This window comes from Drosophila innubila (genome assembly GCF_004354385.1).
Source record: "Drosophila innubila isolate TH190305 chromosome 2R unlocalized genomic scaffold, UK_Dinn_1.0 1_C_2R, whole genome shotgun sequence".
NCBI classification, from domain to species: domain Eukaryota; kingdom Metazoa; phylum Arthropoda; class Insecta; order Diptera; family Drosophilidae; genus Drosophila; species Drosophila innubila.
Window position 1 is genome coordinate 13,380,863 of NW_022995374.1, and position 15,731 is coordinate 13,396,593.

The 15,731-nt window shown below is 39.6% G+C and overlaps 4 protein-coding genes across 5 annotated transcripts; 3 read left to right on the forward strand and 1 right to left on the reverse strand.

Annotated features, from left to right (window-relative positions):
- Positions 1-152: 152 nt before the first annotated feature.
- Positions 153-3,667, forward strand: LOC117782889 (N-alpha-acetyltransferase 35, NatC auxiliary subunit homolog). Its single transcript, XM_034619985.1, has 5 exons — positions 153-823; positions 884-1,460; positions 1,523-1,704; positions 1,768-2,814; positions 3,429-3,667. Exons 1-5 carry the CDS (start codon positions 344-346, stop codon positions 3,567-3,569), a joined length of 2,427 nt encoding a protein of 808 aa, XP_034475876.1. The 5' UTR covers positions 153-343; the 3' UTR covers positions 3,570-3,667.
- Positions 3,596-4,904, reverse strand: LOC117782890 (programmed cell death protein 2). Its single transcript, XM_034619986.1, has 3 exons — positions 4,573-4,904; positions 4,433-4,517; positions 3,596-4,366 (listed from the first exon to the last, which is right to left on the reverse strand). Exons 1-3 carry the CDS (start codon positions 4,839-4,841, stop codon positions 3,668-3,670), a joined length of 1,053 nt encoding a protein of 350 aa, XP_034475877.1. The 5' UTR covers positions 4,842-4,904; the 3' UTR covers positions 3,596-3,667.
- Positions 4,905-5,404: 500 nt separating this feature from the next.
- LOC117782888 (protein tamozhennic) lies at positions 5,405-13,597 on the forward strand. 2 transcript variants are annotated; one of them, XM_034619983.1, is made up of 5 exons: positions 5,405-5,946; positions 9,194-9,376; positions 9,628-9,827; positions 9,889-11,232; positions 11,619-13,597. In XM_034619983.1, the coding sequence occupies exons 2-5, from the start codon at positions 9,235-9,237 to the stop codon at positions 12,402-12,404; spliced, it is 2,472 nt and encodes an 823-aa protein (XP_034475874.1). In that variant the 5' UTR covers positions 5,405-5,946; positions 9,194-9,234; the 3' UTR covers positions 12,405-13,597. The 2 variants fall into 2 exon arrangements, with proteins under 2 accessions (XP_034475874.1, XP_034475875.1); XM_034619984.1 differs by having other exon boundaries at positions 5,405-5,518.
- Positions 13,598-14,052: 455 nt separating this feature from the next.
- On the forward strand, positions 14,053-15,233 carry LOC117784586 (venom allergen 3-like). Its single transcript, XM_034622350.1, has 5 exons — positions 14,053-14,230; positions 14,288-14,697; positions 14,750-14,854; positions 14,912-15,075; positions 15,214-15,233. Coding segments are annotated over exons 1-5 (831 nt in total). The 5' UTR covers positions 14,053-14,080; the 3' UTR covers positions 15,216-15,233.
- The last annotated feature ends 498 nt before the right edge of the window (positions 15,234-15,731 follow it).

Here is a 15,731-nt window from a genome sequence, read left to right on the forward strand (position 1 = left end):
CTGTTTTCAATGTTCAGCTCTGGTACAAATTGCTTAAATCTACGCCAATCCAATTAAATAAGCTGATTTATATAGAAAGCCAAAACATAAACCTAATATCACAAAAGTTTACTAGCTGGCTCATACATTTTTTCCGATTTACCTGACATTTCAATTGGTTACGTCTTGGCGCCAAACCGCGCAGTGTTGCCCTATTAAACTAATTAAGTGCTGTAAAATTTTCCATGTATTGTTCAACACTGCTACAAATCTTAGATGCACGTCAAAATCGTACAAAAAATTGATTAAAATATAATAATTGACAAAAGCAACTACTTATTAAGTAGCTGGTCGATACGGGATAATGCAAGGAACATACACAAGCGAGCAGCCCAAGGATTTTCAGGCAGCAACCGCCGCAGCAGCAGCCGCCGCCGCCGCAGCCGCTGCTGCTGCCACAGCTTCTGTTGTTGCAATGAGAACGACAGCTGAGCAGAGGGATTTGGAACGGGAACGGGAGCGAGATAGGGAGAGCAATAGCAATGACCAGGAAGAGTGGAGCATGAGCGAATGTGGATTTGCTGACAACGATGTGCAGCGTGCAATACGAGGCGGCAGTGCCGCTGAGGACATTACACAATACCCAATTCATGGTTGGGTCGATGTGACCAAGGAGTTCCACGAGGCCTGCGAGGAACTGCTGCCCGGCGAACTGGCGCAGGATGTGCTCTTCGGCCTCTTCGAGGCAATGTCTGCCATTGAGATAATGGATCCAAAAATGGATGTGGGCATGGGCTTTGATAGGTTCGACTTGCCACCACCCTCATTTGAGGCAGCTGTTGCAGTAAGTTGTTGTTTTAATGATTGTCCCTATGGATACTACTTAATCTGTGCTTGCTTTTAGATGGGTGCCATTAAGCTGGATGGCTTGGAGCCGGCGGAACTGATTGGCGTCTTTGATGCTCTGTTTGCCTGTTTGGTCTCCTGGCTGGAGGGCAACTCCATGGATCAAGTGCTATTCACCTGCCTCTATCTACATGCGCCATCGCAAATCCAGGACAAGGCGCTGCGCGTCTTTTGCATCGCTGTGCGTAATCTCATAGTGGTCATCAAAAATATCATTATCCTAGCGGCTGTTAACGAGGAAGAGGATTTTCAATTGTACGGCAATTCAGCGCTGCTGGCAGCGGAGAAGGCACAACCCTCAACCATTGCCGGGCTATTGAAGGATGTGGAGGATGAGCTGGTGCGCAAGTGCAAACAGTTGCCACCAACTGACGAACAGAATCTGATGGCTGTGGTGCATAGATTACGCTTTATGCGGCATCTATTTCAGGCCATTTACCAGGTGGAGCTCATGGCGTGTGCCGAGAACGCCGAGGAGGCTGTTAATGAGATCTATAAGAATCTCAATGTGGCCTCCGAGCTGTTGCCGCTGATCAAACGCACCATCGAACGTGGCACACAGCCAGTGGAGGGTTGTAAGTATGCTGAACCTTTTATATGGTAGTATAGGATATTAAATCTTGCTTCTTTATTGCAGCTGAGGCTCCTAATCCCATGGGCTTCTCACCGCGCATTCATGATCGCAGCCAGCCACCGACATTTCCGCGCAGCATTAAGATACGTGAGAGACCCGCCAGTTATCAGTTTCTGGAGGAGATGGTGGCACGTTTCAAATACGCCTGCAAAGTGATTCGATATAAGGATTATTACTCCGCACTGGTAAACAGTCTGATCTTCAGATAACCTGTCTTTCATGTTGTCTAATCGATGCTCTGATTGCAGAACTTCTTCATCGAATATAGTCGCAAGTCGGGACATTGTATACTCTCGCGCAGCGTACTACAAAACCTATTCAGCTCCAGCATTCGTCTGGCACATGGCAAACAGTCGATGAAACAGTTTTTGCGGCATTCGGTGCAGTCTTTCAATTCGCCGCCTGTGCTAAACTTGAAGCATCCGGTGGCCAGTGATCCCAAGGTGGTGCAGCATTTGGAGACATTCTTTCGCTATTGCATCAACATGAATACCTTTAATCAGTTCATCAGATTGTGCGGCTTTAATCGGGCTAGGCAACGTGATAAGCTGGCGCATCTGATTGAGAACTTTGATCCGCTGCAGGTGGATGCAGTGCGTCTGGATTCGCTGATGAATCAGTTGGCGAATGAGCGTGCCATGGAGGGCAACGAGTTACATGCAACAGCGCTGAAGCACAGCACACACTTCTCCACCTGGGTACTGTACAATTGCTTCCGTGCTATGCTCATCTACCTGATGTCCGGCTTCGAGTTGGAGCTGTATGCTGTCCACGAGTTTCTCTACATTTACTGGTATCCCTATGAGTTTCTTGTGGGATTTCTGGTGTCGGCTCTCACACGTACTGAGAACATTTTGTTGGCCCAGGAGGAATACGCTGAGCATCAGAGCAGGATTCAGTCTAATGGCAGTGGAGGTGGGGCTGGTGGCAAGAATCGCAAAGCTGCCAAGCCCAAAAAGAACAAGAAACAGCAACGTCCCTATCGTCAGGAGATCATTTATTATCACGCCCTGCTCAGTCTCTGTGGCGGCATGTACAAAGCCATGGGCGCATTAACCAAAGATGGACGCGTGCGTCTGCCCATGTCCAAGTTTGACAACGAGGAGATTCGCTACAATCGACGCTTTGCCCCGTTTGTGCCACTCACCAGTCCACCTCCCGTTTCCTATGCCGAATTCAAGAACATACGCGATCACATGATGCTCAACAGCGTCGAGGAGTTGTACAGCGTTGCTGCCAAGCACTTCGACCAGGCGCGCAATGTGCTCGAGAGCATACAGAATCCAGATCAGGAGGTGAGTAATTAAGTATTTCGGGTATTCAGTTGTATGACATCCTTGCAGAGGCTTTTATAATTTGGTCACAATATGTGTAACGCATTTTAAAAGGTCTGTCAGATACTATAAAGTATATATATTCTTAATCAGGACTTTCAGCTGACTCGATATAGCCATGTCCTTTTATCTGTTTCCCAGTTTTAAAACCATCTTAATGAATCTTGGTAAAGGTTGGTTTCTGTGCTGCAAGCGGTACATTTCAACTATCATAGTAACGATCCCTGTAGAATCAATCTTTAGTATGAAAAACTTTTTTGTTTCTTAAGATATCTTAACCATATCATCCTAGAGAAATTTAATTAAAATCAGACTACTGAATTATAGAGTTGCCATAGGAAAAATAAGTAAAAAAATCTATCTTTAGTATGAACAACTTTTTTTGTTTTTTGAAATATCTCTACAAACTCTTAGGTTTTGTGTATAATATTGTGTATAATATATTGAGCTGGTAGTATAGCTCAATGCTAACTAAGATTGGACTTCTATAACATATAGCTGTCACAGGAACAATAAGTCTACAATTAAGTACTTGTTTTTTCATATTTAAAACCTAAAACCTATCTTTCCTATAGATTTTGGATCTGCTGCAAATCGCGCGCACCAATTTTGTGGTGATGAATGTGCTCGCACGTGGACATCAAAAGGAAGTGAAACGTCAGCCGGAATTTGATTTCTCCAAGCATAGTTATTTTCCAATAATGAAACTGAAATAGCAATAATGCACCTTGGAAATCAATTCGTGTTCATATCGATCCTAATCCGTAATTTAATTTGTTTCGTCATTTACAAATAAAATTGATTTGTATACACATCAGTTCTGTTCTTCAGCTGCTGCAATAATGTCCTGTTTGATTATATGCTCCTCCACGTAGCCGCTGATGTTGCAACTGCGGGCACAGGTATAGACTGCCACAACGCCCCAATCCAAGCTGTCGTCCTTGAGCGGCACCAGCATTTGTGGCATTATTTGGAACTCGAACTGAAGTGGTCCCTGACAGTGACTGCAGCTGGGCAGCTTCTGTAGCTGACTTTCAATGGTATCCGCAGTGTTGGCTATCCATAGCGGTTCTCCTCCGCGCTTGTATCGCACAATCTGCTCGGGCTCAGCTGCCGTTTGCTTTTTGAACCGCTTGAAGGCTTTGTCTTCTGTAGCTTCCGCATTGCCAAAGTATTTATCCAGTTCTTTTTCGGAGACATCGTTGAGTTCACCCGTTTTGCCGCTGGCCGAGAGCTCCTCATATTCCGCCAGACACACCGCTTCATCCTTTTCAGCTACTTCACTTGCTGAATCACGCTCCATAACTATTTCATATTCAGGAAATGCAACTTCTGGCAGCGTCGTGTCGGATATAGTAGCTGCCTTTAAGGCTCCACAGTATGGCTTATGTTGCTTCCAGTGTGCTCGCTGGTGTCCTGCGGAGCAGTAGTTGATCTCCTTACAGCGGCTGCAGGTGTGCGGGGCAAAGCAGCCACAAGCAGCACACAGTTTTTTCATACTGGGTATAGCTGGCTACGTGTATAATGACAAGGTTAACTAAATATTTCCATGTAAATTTTAAAGCATTCTAATACATACTAAGGGATCTCCATCCTCCGAAGGCTCCTGCTCCGAGTAGAACTTGTTTTTCAAGGGCAGCTGCGAGCGCAGCACTGTAAAGTTCCTGTAGTAATCAAAATCGTAAGCTTATACATTTCATATAATTATTTGCTACATACTCTGCCTTGTTGGCCTGCTGACAGTCGGCATTGCGACACACAAACACGTAAATGCTGCGATGGAAATTGAACTCATCCTCGTAGGCTGCATACAATTGGCAGAGGAAAGCTTTTTGTGATTGACACTTTTTACACTGCAACTGAGCTGTGCTCGGCAGTGCTTCCAGCTCCAGCCAGGCAGGTCGGCCTCCCAATTTGCTGGGAAAGTAGCGATTGCTGAGCCAGGCGGCGCTGGTAGGCTCCTCAGCAAATCCTAAATCAACATCCATGTTGTGCACTGTTTAAATATGTATTCAGCCAAGTTTCGCGATTAATATTTTTGGTAACACTGTGCAAAACCGCCCAAATAAAAATAAATATTAGATGCTTTTCAAACAGGAACAGCATGGACAGTGTGGCAGGCTGCCACCCGGTTCAAAGATTGCCACCCTGCAAAATTTTCCGATCTGGTTTGACTTTTTTACTTATAAAATAAGTACAAATCCGAAATATAAAGTTCTTCTGAATTTTTTTAACTTTTTTCAAATTTCTAATTTTTTTTAGTTTATTAAGTTTTGCAAAATTTTTATTAGAATTTTCTCGATTTTTTAATTATTATTTTTTTAAATTAAATATTCTAACTTCTTTCCCGGGGGCTGACGAACTTCAAACTTTCATAATAAGTTTTCCCTTACTTTATCTTATTTCGAATTTTTAATTATTATCAAATTATTAATTTAATGCATTTTGAAATTTGAGTTAGCCTAAAATTAAAGTACGCGCTGTCCTCGTTTTTTGATTCAGCCGACGTAGCCCTCGTTGATAATTATCGATTAGCTATCGATAATATTAACTGTTAGCTGTAGTGCTGCAAAGGACTGGGAAGTCAGTGCTGTTAAGCGATTCAGATTAGTTTGATGTGAAAATGACACGACCACAAAGCAGCGCATAATAAATAATAATAAAGGTGTGTGTAATAATAAATACAAACGAATATTAAATAATATACGTGCTTTAAGGCTTTTCGCGATTGTTGTTAATGCAAATGAAGCCTATACAGCAGCTAATAGTCGCTGACAGGCTATTGCTATCGATAAATCTGCAGCTGCTATTGAAACAATAACAACAAGCGGAAGCATTCCGTTCGCTGTTTTCAGCTCGTTCGTATGTCGAAAACGACCAAAAAGGTCGGTACTGTGCTAAAAATAGTCGTTTAACCACCCACGCCAAAGAAACGCATTAAATTCGGCAACTTTACTTGTCAGTGTGTTGACTTTAAACAGCGATGCAGATGCAGAGCATTAATAAACTCTGCAGCGACAACAACAACAAAAATAATAATAACAACATTATCAGCAACAACAACAGCGAAAGCAACGATGATGAGGAATTTCTGTAAGTTTATTTCCGGTTATTTGTGTGTGGCGATAAGCTTTTTGTGATGCTGTTTCTGTTCCCCTGTGTTTGTGCGTATGTGTGTGTGTGTCTTGCTAAATTTAGTAATACAAGCGATAGGCTGAAAATAAGAATTAGAACACCCTGCCGTAGACTTTGCCGGCTATAAGCTAACGGTACAAACACACAGCCACACATGCAAGCATACACGTATGCAAACAGGGAGACACAATTTTTGTCACCTTGCCAAGAAAAACTGCTTTAAACTGTTGCGCCAATTGCCTTTCAACTAGTTAGAAGCACAAAGCACTTTAAATACAAGTTAAGGCCACATTGGGAACGCACACATACATACATATAATTCATATAAATGTGTAATACGTTCATATTGCCAAAATCAATAAGTGACCAATATTCGGAACGTTGTCAAGTGCAATGTAATTTTAATGTGATTTCTGTGAAATATAACTAATAAGCAGCGATTTGATATGTAAACGCCGTCAATGTCAATGAAGGCGCTTTAATTAACATTCATTTACGCTAGCATGTAGAAACAACAACAACAACATAGCCTACGGTTAACGGCGCAGTTAAAGCTTGCGTTGCGTTGTTTTTGTTTCCCTTCCCCGCCCACAATAAGTATACGACGCGTAGTTTTTGTTGTTGTTTACGCAAGAGCTGCATAACTTTGATATTCTACATTGAAAAAGCTCAAGCCAAGACTTTCTGAGAGTGGAAGATAAAGAGTGAGACTGCGAGAGAGTGAGCGAGTCTTGGTTGTACGTGACTTACAAGCTCTCTCACTGATCAAGCTGTTTGCTGTGTGTTTTGTTGTTTTGTGCCCGTTTTGCACTTCATGTAGTTCTTATTGATTATTATTATTTTTTTCAACTGCTGCTGCTGCTGCTGTCGTTGTTGTTCTTATTCTCTTTGTTGCAGTTGTTGCTGTGCAGTGGCTTCACTGTACTTACAGTGTAAACTTCAAAGGCTTTTGTTTTCTACTTATGCTTTTTACTTTGTTTGCTCTGCATTTTGCTTTTGTTGTTTTGCTTTTACACCTTTTCCACTGGCTTTCTTTCCGTCTCGCTTCCTCTTTCGGTGGCTCACTATCTCCGTGTTAAACCGGTCACTTTCTATAGCTTTCAGTCTGTTGTTTACTTTTTATCCATCTCACGTTTCACATGCACTTTGCTTTGGCCCCATAAAATATGTAAATTAAAAGTTTCAATTGTTTTTCGTCTGCAGCTTATTAAATGTACAGTAAACCTTCAGCTGCACTTGCCAATGCTTTCTCATCTTTATGGCTTCATTTAATTAAAATTTCTCTGTACACATATAAGGAACAGAAGCTTCATCCTGTCCCCCTCCCCTCCATACCCTCCATTTTGTCGCTCTCATTACCTTTAAAATCAGCTTTTTTTTTTGCGCTTTTGTCATAAAAATCCCTTGCAGCAGGACAGCTGCCAAGGCTAATAAGATTTCCACCAAGGTTTATAATCCCAAAGCATTCTGGCGCCAAAAGCCCATCCACCCTCCGGCCCCCTTTTCCCGTCTCCACAGAGAAAAGCAGAGTCTTTAAATTGAATTTGTCACAACGACGAAGTGCAGCGCCAGCTTTACGAGCTAACCAAATGGCAAAATGGCCAAGACGGCAGTTGCCTGATATGCGAATAAAATGAATGTATATGCAGATCGTTCTGTGCAGTCAGCGAGTGACTAATAAACTTTTAAAACAGTTAGCCACTTCAAGAGCTTACGTCACATGCAAATACCCTGGAAATGCACAATTATTAAAAAGAATATCACATAAAAAAACATAAAGTAAACTGCCAATGAGTTTAATTTAACAAGAATATTAGTAATAAATATTACTGAAAATTAATTGATCAGCTTAAGAAAATCCATAGAAAAGTAAAGGGTAGTTCATAGGTAGGTATAGGTAGAACTTAAAAATACATAAAATATACAAAATATTAATATTCTATGCATTCAACTGACAATGCATAAAACAAAAAATTAATTGAATAGTTCATATAATTTCAGGGGAAGTACAGAATTTTTAGAGTATCGAGTGAATTTTATATTTAAACTTACCTATCGCTTACCTAGAAAAAATTTTTGTTTTAAAAGTATAGGGTATTTCACATGAAAGAAACAGTTAATAAATATATTAAATATTAAATAAAAAATTTAGAAAATAAAAATGTCTAACAGCAAACAGAAAATAACTTACTTTTAAAATTTCATGAGAAAAGTGTAAGACATTTCAGGTGAATCACAATTTAATTAAACATATTTATACATTTTATATGAGGTTAACAATTAATATTCTATTCAAACTGACAATGCGTAACTCGAAAGCAAAAATGCAATTCTTACAAAAATTATAAGGTATTTCAGGGGAAGTACAAAAATCGAAAGAAAATATATATATGTATATGTGTGTATGAATCAGCTTGATGGCATTTCAAAAGTTAATAATAATAATAATAATGAATACTTAAGCTAAGCCGTTAAACTTGTCAATGTTTTCTTTATGCACAAATTGTGATTCATATTAACAATTAAGCATATATATATATACATATACATATTGTTTATTGATTTACCCAGCTATAATCAGAGATTGCCGGTCCTCAGCTGATACTCATGGCATGGTTTGGTACAGTATGGTATGGTATGGGGTGGGTGGAAGCAATGGCTTTGATAAGTATTAACTAACAATCGTTATCGATGCGACTGTCGATGGCTAAAGGCAGCAACAACCAGCAAACATGTTGCCTTTGTTTACTCTATCAGTTCGTCTACATTCCTGTTGTTGTTGTTGCTGTTGTTAAATATATGAGTACATGTATGTATGTAAGTGTGTACACATCACTTGGGCAAACATACACCCAATATGTACATACATATGTGGGGCCTGATAGCTAAAAGTGCGTCATGCCGGTTGGTCGTGTTCTAAAGCTGATTCATATGCCAAGTCGCTTGCTATTTCGGCACATTCTCTATCTCCCTTCATCTCCCTGTGTATTTCGTTCGAATTTCTCTTTCTCCGTGCACTTGGAATGCTCTTGAATGAGCAAATTGCTCGAGCCCCCCTTTGTCCTTTCTCTCTTCCCTCTCTATTTCTCAGCAAAATATACTCGTAATTGTCATCTATTTGGAACATTGTTTTAAAAATCGATAGTATGATTCAAAGATGCAGCCTTGAATATATATTTATTGCCTCGTTCTTTCTATCTCACAGGAGCCGCAGTTACATTGAATGAGAGTCCTTGGCGTTGCTGCATGTCACGCCACGCCAACATGTCGGACTTTGTACCCTGCGTTATACAGCAAGATCTATGGGAGGAGATACTCCGGCGGCACTGGACGTTCCTCGAGACGGAGGAGAGCATCAAGAAGCTCGAGGATCGCAAAAAGCTAGAAGGTGAAAATTAATCGCATTCATTTCCCACAGATCACATATAATAGTTTGAGTTTAAAAAATATATATAATATCAAATCTGAATATTCAATATATTGTTTTAAACTTTAAAACAAACTAAATTACATTCTTATATTATATAAAAAATATAATATAATAATTAACTTTAAGAATTAAATATATAGTTAATTTTTATAAATGAATAATTCATATTTTTGATCTGAGACTTTGCTAATTTTGATACTGATTTCCAGTCTGTCTAAAGGAGTTCCTTTGTGTGGTGTCGCACGACCGCAAATTCTTTTTGCCGGAGACGGGGCAAGTGCTCCGGAATACCGTCTGCGAGTTGAATGAGTTTACGGCACAGAATGCAATCGTTGGCTTTGAGGCCATCAGTCAGTATGCCAACAATCTGTTCACCAAGCCCTGGCGCAAGGAATTTCGCATGCTGAAAGTGAGTATAATTACAGCAGAAAGATTTGCCACAGATTGATAATCTTGATCCTATTTTTTAGACATACTCTGGCTCATATCAGCATGAAGTTGAATCAAATTTGATAGATGCCGATAGGCTGTTCCTGGCCATGGGCTATCATCGCATTGCCGAGGATACGTTTGTCTTGGAGGGACCCATATGTCCGGATCAGGTGACGAACGTCTCTCGAGATGCCATGATCGCCTACGTCGAGTGCCAGATAATGAAGCACATTTACGCGGGACTGAGTGCCGCCGGCTTTAGCTGCAGCTGGCAGGATATATTCCATTATCGGGAGCGACACGTGGGCGGGGTAACGCAGACCATCAAGGAGATGGCATATAGACTGCACGAGAAGCGGCTGCGTAAGGAGCAGCAACAGCAACAACTGCTCAGCACGCCGGAGAATACGTATAGCAATCTGACGCCCAATCGTTGTGACAATTGCGTGACGGAAAAGTCTCCGATGCCGTCTGCCTGTGCACTGCATGGACAGAGTAATAACAATCCCAATAGTTGTGCATTGCATCACTCTGCCAATCAACCGCCCGCCCCGCCCACGAATCTCAATTGCATGTATCCGCATCCGCAGTCGACGGCAGCATTGATGACGCATTCACGCAGCCTGGAGCATTATCAGGAGCCGCATGCATCGCTGCCGCATCGCCATTCGTTTGATCAGCATCCCAAAGACTGTGCTGCACTGCATCCACAGGGACATTTGTATGAAGCACCCTACGATTGCCTTGATGGCCTCAGCATGGGCAGCTCCGCTTCCTATGCAGCTGTTGCCGGTGCCTACAATGCTCCTGGCAATCGTTATCCTCTGCCCTACAATATCTCCAGTCAACTAAATGCACAATATGCCACGCCCCTTGATGGCTATGCCAATGCCGAGCATAATAATGCCAATGTGTATGCCAGCATTGGCAAACCGACAACGACAACAGTGCCGCATAGTTGTGGCTATCATGGTGGCAACCAGGTGACGGCTCCCCCCCGACAGGCATCCAATGTGGCAGCCATGGCGGCCATGCAGCACAGACAGAGCACATATCCGCCGGATCAGCATCTGATTGACTTCGATGAGCGGGCGCAGCTGATGCAGCACGACTTCAACGATCCGCGACTTTACGAACCGCGACGTGGTCAGTCAAACATGTCACGCAGCCAGGGAACAAAGCACAGCATGAGCAGTGGCGTCTATGTGCCGCCACGAGATGCAGTTCCATTGGCTTATGCTGGCTACGATTTGCCAACGACTCTGCCGCAACCTACTCCCCAGGATATGTATGTCTATGCTCGACCCGTGCCCAAAAGCAGTCGCATTCGTGCTCCGCTGGAAACGGGAGAAACCTTAACGCGACAACGAAATCAATTGATGGTAAGACTACAACAATGGGTATTCCAAATATGTTTTTGAGAATAACCTAAAAATAAAAACAAAATAAAACTGAGAATAAGATTAAAAAATATTAAATTAACGATAAAACGGAAACTAGGAAATTTAAATAAGAGAATTACTTCAAGTACATCAATTAGGAATATCTAGTTAGTTAATAGTAGATTTAATTTTTCTGACTTCTGCTGAACTTTTTTTAATATTTTTTTTATATCTATATATTTTTTGGATTTTCCTAATTTTGCATTTTACAATATTAATTGTGGTTTTTATTTTTATTTTCTAATATCAGGTTTCCTAGTTTTGATACACATTTTTTTTTCTTATTATAAAGCTTCGTATTATAAACCACCTTTTCTATTTTACAGGATCCCAAGGACAATAATCGCAAAGCGACGCACAAGGAATTGAGGGAGCGTATTAGTCTGACAGCTGGCCCAGCAGACGGTCGTCATCAGGTTAGAGAGCGTGATATGAATATCTCCGACACGACGAGCTATGAATCACCCAGTTTGGATGAATTCACAATGCTGAACAGCGCATCGCCGCCGCTTATACCCAAAGTGCAGGAAGGTGTTGGCAGTTTCGAGTCCTGGAACTATGTGTTTAAGAATCTCGAACGCTCTGGCTACTCAAAGGATCTGGGAGATCGTGAGGATTTACTAGTGCAGAGCTTGGATCTAGACTCACTGACATTGGCCAATGGCGGAACTGCAACTGCCGCCGACAAGCGACGGCCCGAGACGCACAGTCAACCGGCAAATGTGGAAAAGTCACGAACGCTGGAGAAGAAACGTGAGACGCGTGTGGTGCAAGCGCCGCCACCGACGCCAGCTCCAAACAGCAGTCATGCTGGTGTTAAGAAAGTTAAGTCCGCATTGAAGACAGCCACAATTGATAATCGAGCAAGTGGCTCCAATGCCAGAACTGGAACTGGACGCACTCGGAGCAGTGGAACCGGCGCTGTGGCCAAACAACCGCCTCCCGTGTCCACGCAATTGATTGTAACGAGTCCAAACGAATGGAGTTGTCGTTTCTGCACATTTCTCAATCCAGATACAAAGCGCATCTGCGAGATGTGCTGTCGCAGCAAGGATTTCAATCTAGAGGCAGCGGCGAATGTATCGCAGCATGCCTCATCCACCTGCGTCTAGTACCCAAAATTATATTAGTTGATAAAACTGTACTCTACGTGATATGAACACAGTATAGAGTTGGATATACCTGTACATCTATATATATATATAATATGTATTTATTATATGTATATAGATATCTATTTTTTATACGAAATTGTCATTAAAACTGTGTGCATGTTTATATAGAAGATTCTCTAGTCTTATAGTCTCTACGATTTCACACCCCCCGACCCCTCTCTAAGACCTGCATTTGTATATTCATACATACATACATACATACATACTACCTAAATTGATATACTATAGTTACATATGTTAGTAATAGTATTAAGTTTAGTTTTAGTCCAAGTTTCAGTTAGACTCGTGTACACAAAATGCTTTAATTAGATTGTAGATTTGTTTCCATTTGTTGTGGGCGTCGCTTTTGTTGCAAATGATGTGCCTACACCTGGTATAAGACGTATGTATGTATGTGTTACTAATTAGTTAATAAATGACAAATTTAAAAATAATTATAATGATATATACATATATATTTGTGTGAGGGAATGCATGAAAACACTTTGTAAATTTTGTGGTTACATTTATAATACTTATATACATGAATATATATATATACATTATATATACATATACTGGAAAGGCAAAAGTATATATTTATTACGCATATATACATAAATAGTTAATAACTTTTCATAAAAACCTTTACTACAACATTAACTCAATTGAATTCAACTTGAACGCAAAGATCGAGCTAAACCAATGGAAAACAAAGCGTAAACATAAATATAATACAAATTAAAAGTAGTACTGACAAACTTTTTAAACTTATATTTTATTAGCAGCTCCTTAATACATATATTTAACATATATATTATGCAATAAGAGTGAGAGACAGCTACTAACTAAATGCATTCAACGTAGATGCACACACTTTCTAAAATGTATATAAGTGATTGTAATGCCACACGATCCATTCTAAATCCTTTTTTGTTGTTTTTCCCCGCCCACCAAGCCACACACACACACATACCCAACGCCCAACGCTATGAAAGCAGAGAATAAAACCTTAATTTGTTTGTTATTGTTGTTGCAACTTAAATGATGAAATGTTAAACAAAACCCTGAATAAAATGAAGAAGCGAAATATTTTTTTATATCAACTTAAAAAAGATGAACATGATGAATAAAAGTACCTTTTGTTTAAACGTTGCTTGATTTGTTGTTAATTTTATGATTATATTGCATGATGTGTAGTTCAAATTGTATCAGTTGAAACAGAAAATGAAAAACCAAACGAATACAATCAACAGTTAAAAATTCGATTTTCAGATCTTTGCAAATATACTAATACTAATACTTACTAAAAAACAAATGTTTAAAACAATTTACATACAAATTATATATTGCATACTAATAAAAACAACAAAGCATAACTTAATGAATTTATAGGCAAAAACTCTTCCTACAAATCCCAGCAATAAATAATATTAATATATATATATAATTAAAAAAGAACTTTGAATTTTCATAAAATAAAACTGAAATGAAATACATATACAACAATTTAAAAAAGAAATAAAACAAATGTCTTTGAATTCGGTTTCAAAAATTTTACTGAAATTTTGGTTAGATTTAAATATTTTCTTTTAGAGGTTTTTATTTTAAAATTTTAAGTAAAAGAATTTGTAATGAGGCAGCTTGGATTACTACTGTTGTTAATCCTGCTCTTGCTCCTGTTGCAGCTGGGGCAGAAACTGGGCACCGCCTACAACTATTGCTACAATCCGTTGCATGTTTGTAATAAAAAAGGCCTTAAGCATTTCATATGCGAAGATCACGTAAGTTTTCCGTTTGCTCGAATGCTTAAATTGAGGATTCTATGAGAACTCCTATAGGTTCCATATCTAAACAAGACCAAATACGTGGCCACTATACCAGATACACTGCGATTTCGTGAATTTATCCTTTCCTATTACAATAAATATCGCAATCTAGTCGCCGGCGGATACTTGACTACACTGCAGAACAAGACATTCAAACCCGCTTCTCGAATGCGTGAACTTATCTGGGATTTGGAACTCGCATACACGGCACGTTTACACGCAGAAACGGTTTCTTTCAAGCATTCGGCATGTAGATCCGTCGCGCGATTTCCCTATGCTGGGGAATGCATAGGAATTGTTCAATCCTATAAACATCGTCGTTCCCTTGCCGATATACTGGACCTTACGATCAGGTTTATGTTTGAGTCATATATGGAGGTTCAGGATCCTGATAGGCTGATAACACAATTTCGAATACCAGAGTAAGCTATGTCATCGTTTTTGCCCTGTTATTTATGATTCTATTTTTATTAGGGACATGCCTTTGGGACAATTCACAATGCTCGTCAGCGATCGAGTCTCCCGTGTGGGCTGCGGTTTTGTTGTAGCAAAGGACTGTAATTTAAAGGATATACCAGGGTATTTTTAATACGTAATCTATTTATTTTCTTGTACCTAATTTCTCTCTTAATTCAGCTTTTGCTATATGATGACCTGCCATTATGACTTTATCAATCTGGGCAATTCATATACATATTTAACAGGAGAACCAGCCAGCAACTGCTCAGATTGGAACACCTTTCCCAGCCGATCCTACACGAACCTTTGTCACAACACCGGCGAAATATTTCCCTATTCTTGTATGTTGCAACCCTTGCAGAGTATATCATGATATTGTTTAAAATCCGTTTATATCATACAACTATTTATAAGATGTCTGCAAGGGTATTTAACCTTCGAATTATTTTGTACTAACTTCCTTTTTGTTTATTTTTCAGGATGCTAGAAGTTGAAGAAATTTTCAATACTTAATTTTATGAGATTTTAAGCTTAACGTTTTAATGCTAAAATTTGTTTAATTTTTGCACACAAATGAATAAAACTTTAATTGTTCAATCGATTTAATGAAGATGTTTTATAATGTTTAATTTCAAATTTTTCATATCCAAAGAAATGAAATCTATAAAATTGATTTAAATTCGCGGGAATTCAAAATATAATTTGAATTCTGGCGAAAAAAGTTCGAAGTTAAACTATGATCAAAAACACATTCCGCATGAAATTCTTTTAAGAATTGGTTAGCTTATGACGGCTTGAAGTTTTTGAAAAAGTGTCAAGGTCGAGATGAAAGAAAAAGTGAATTTTCCAATTATGATGCTGAATAAAATTAATTTCCATTAATTAACTCGAATTGATTGCTTACAAATTGTCGAGTTATAATTAGCTCACAACTTTCACAAGTACATTTTTCGTTAATTTTGGTATGATTTGTTATTTATTTTTTTTAAGTGAAAAC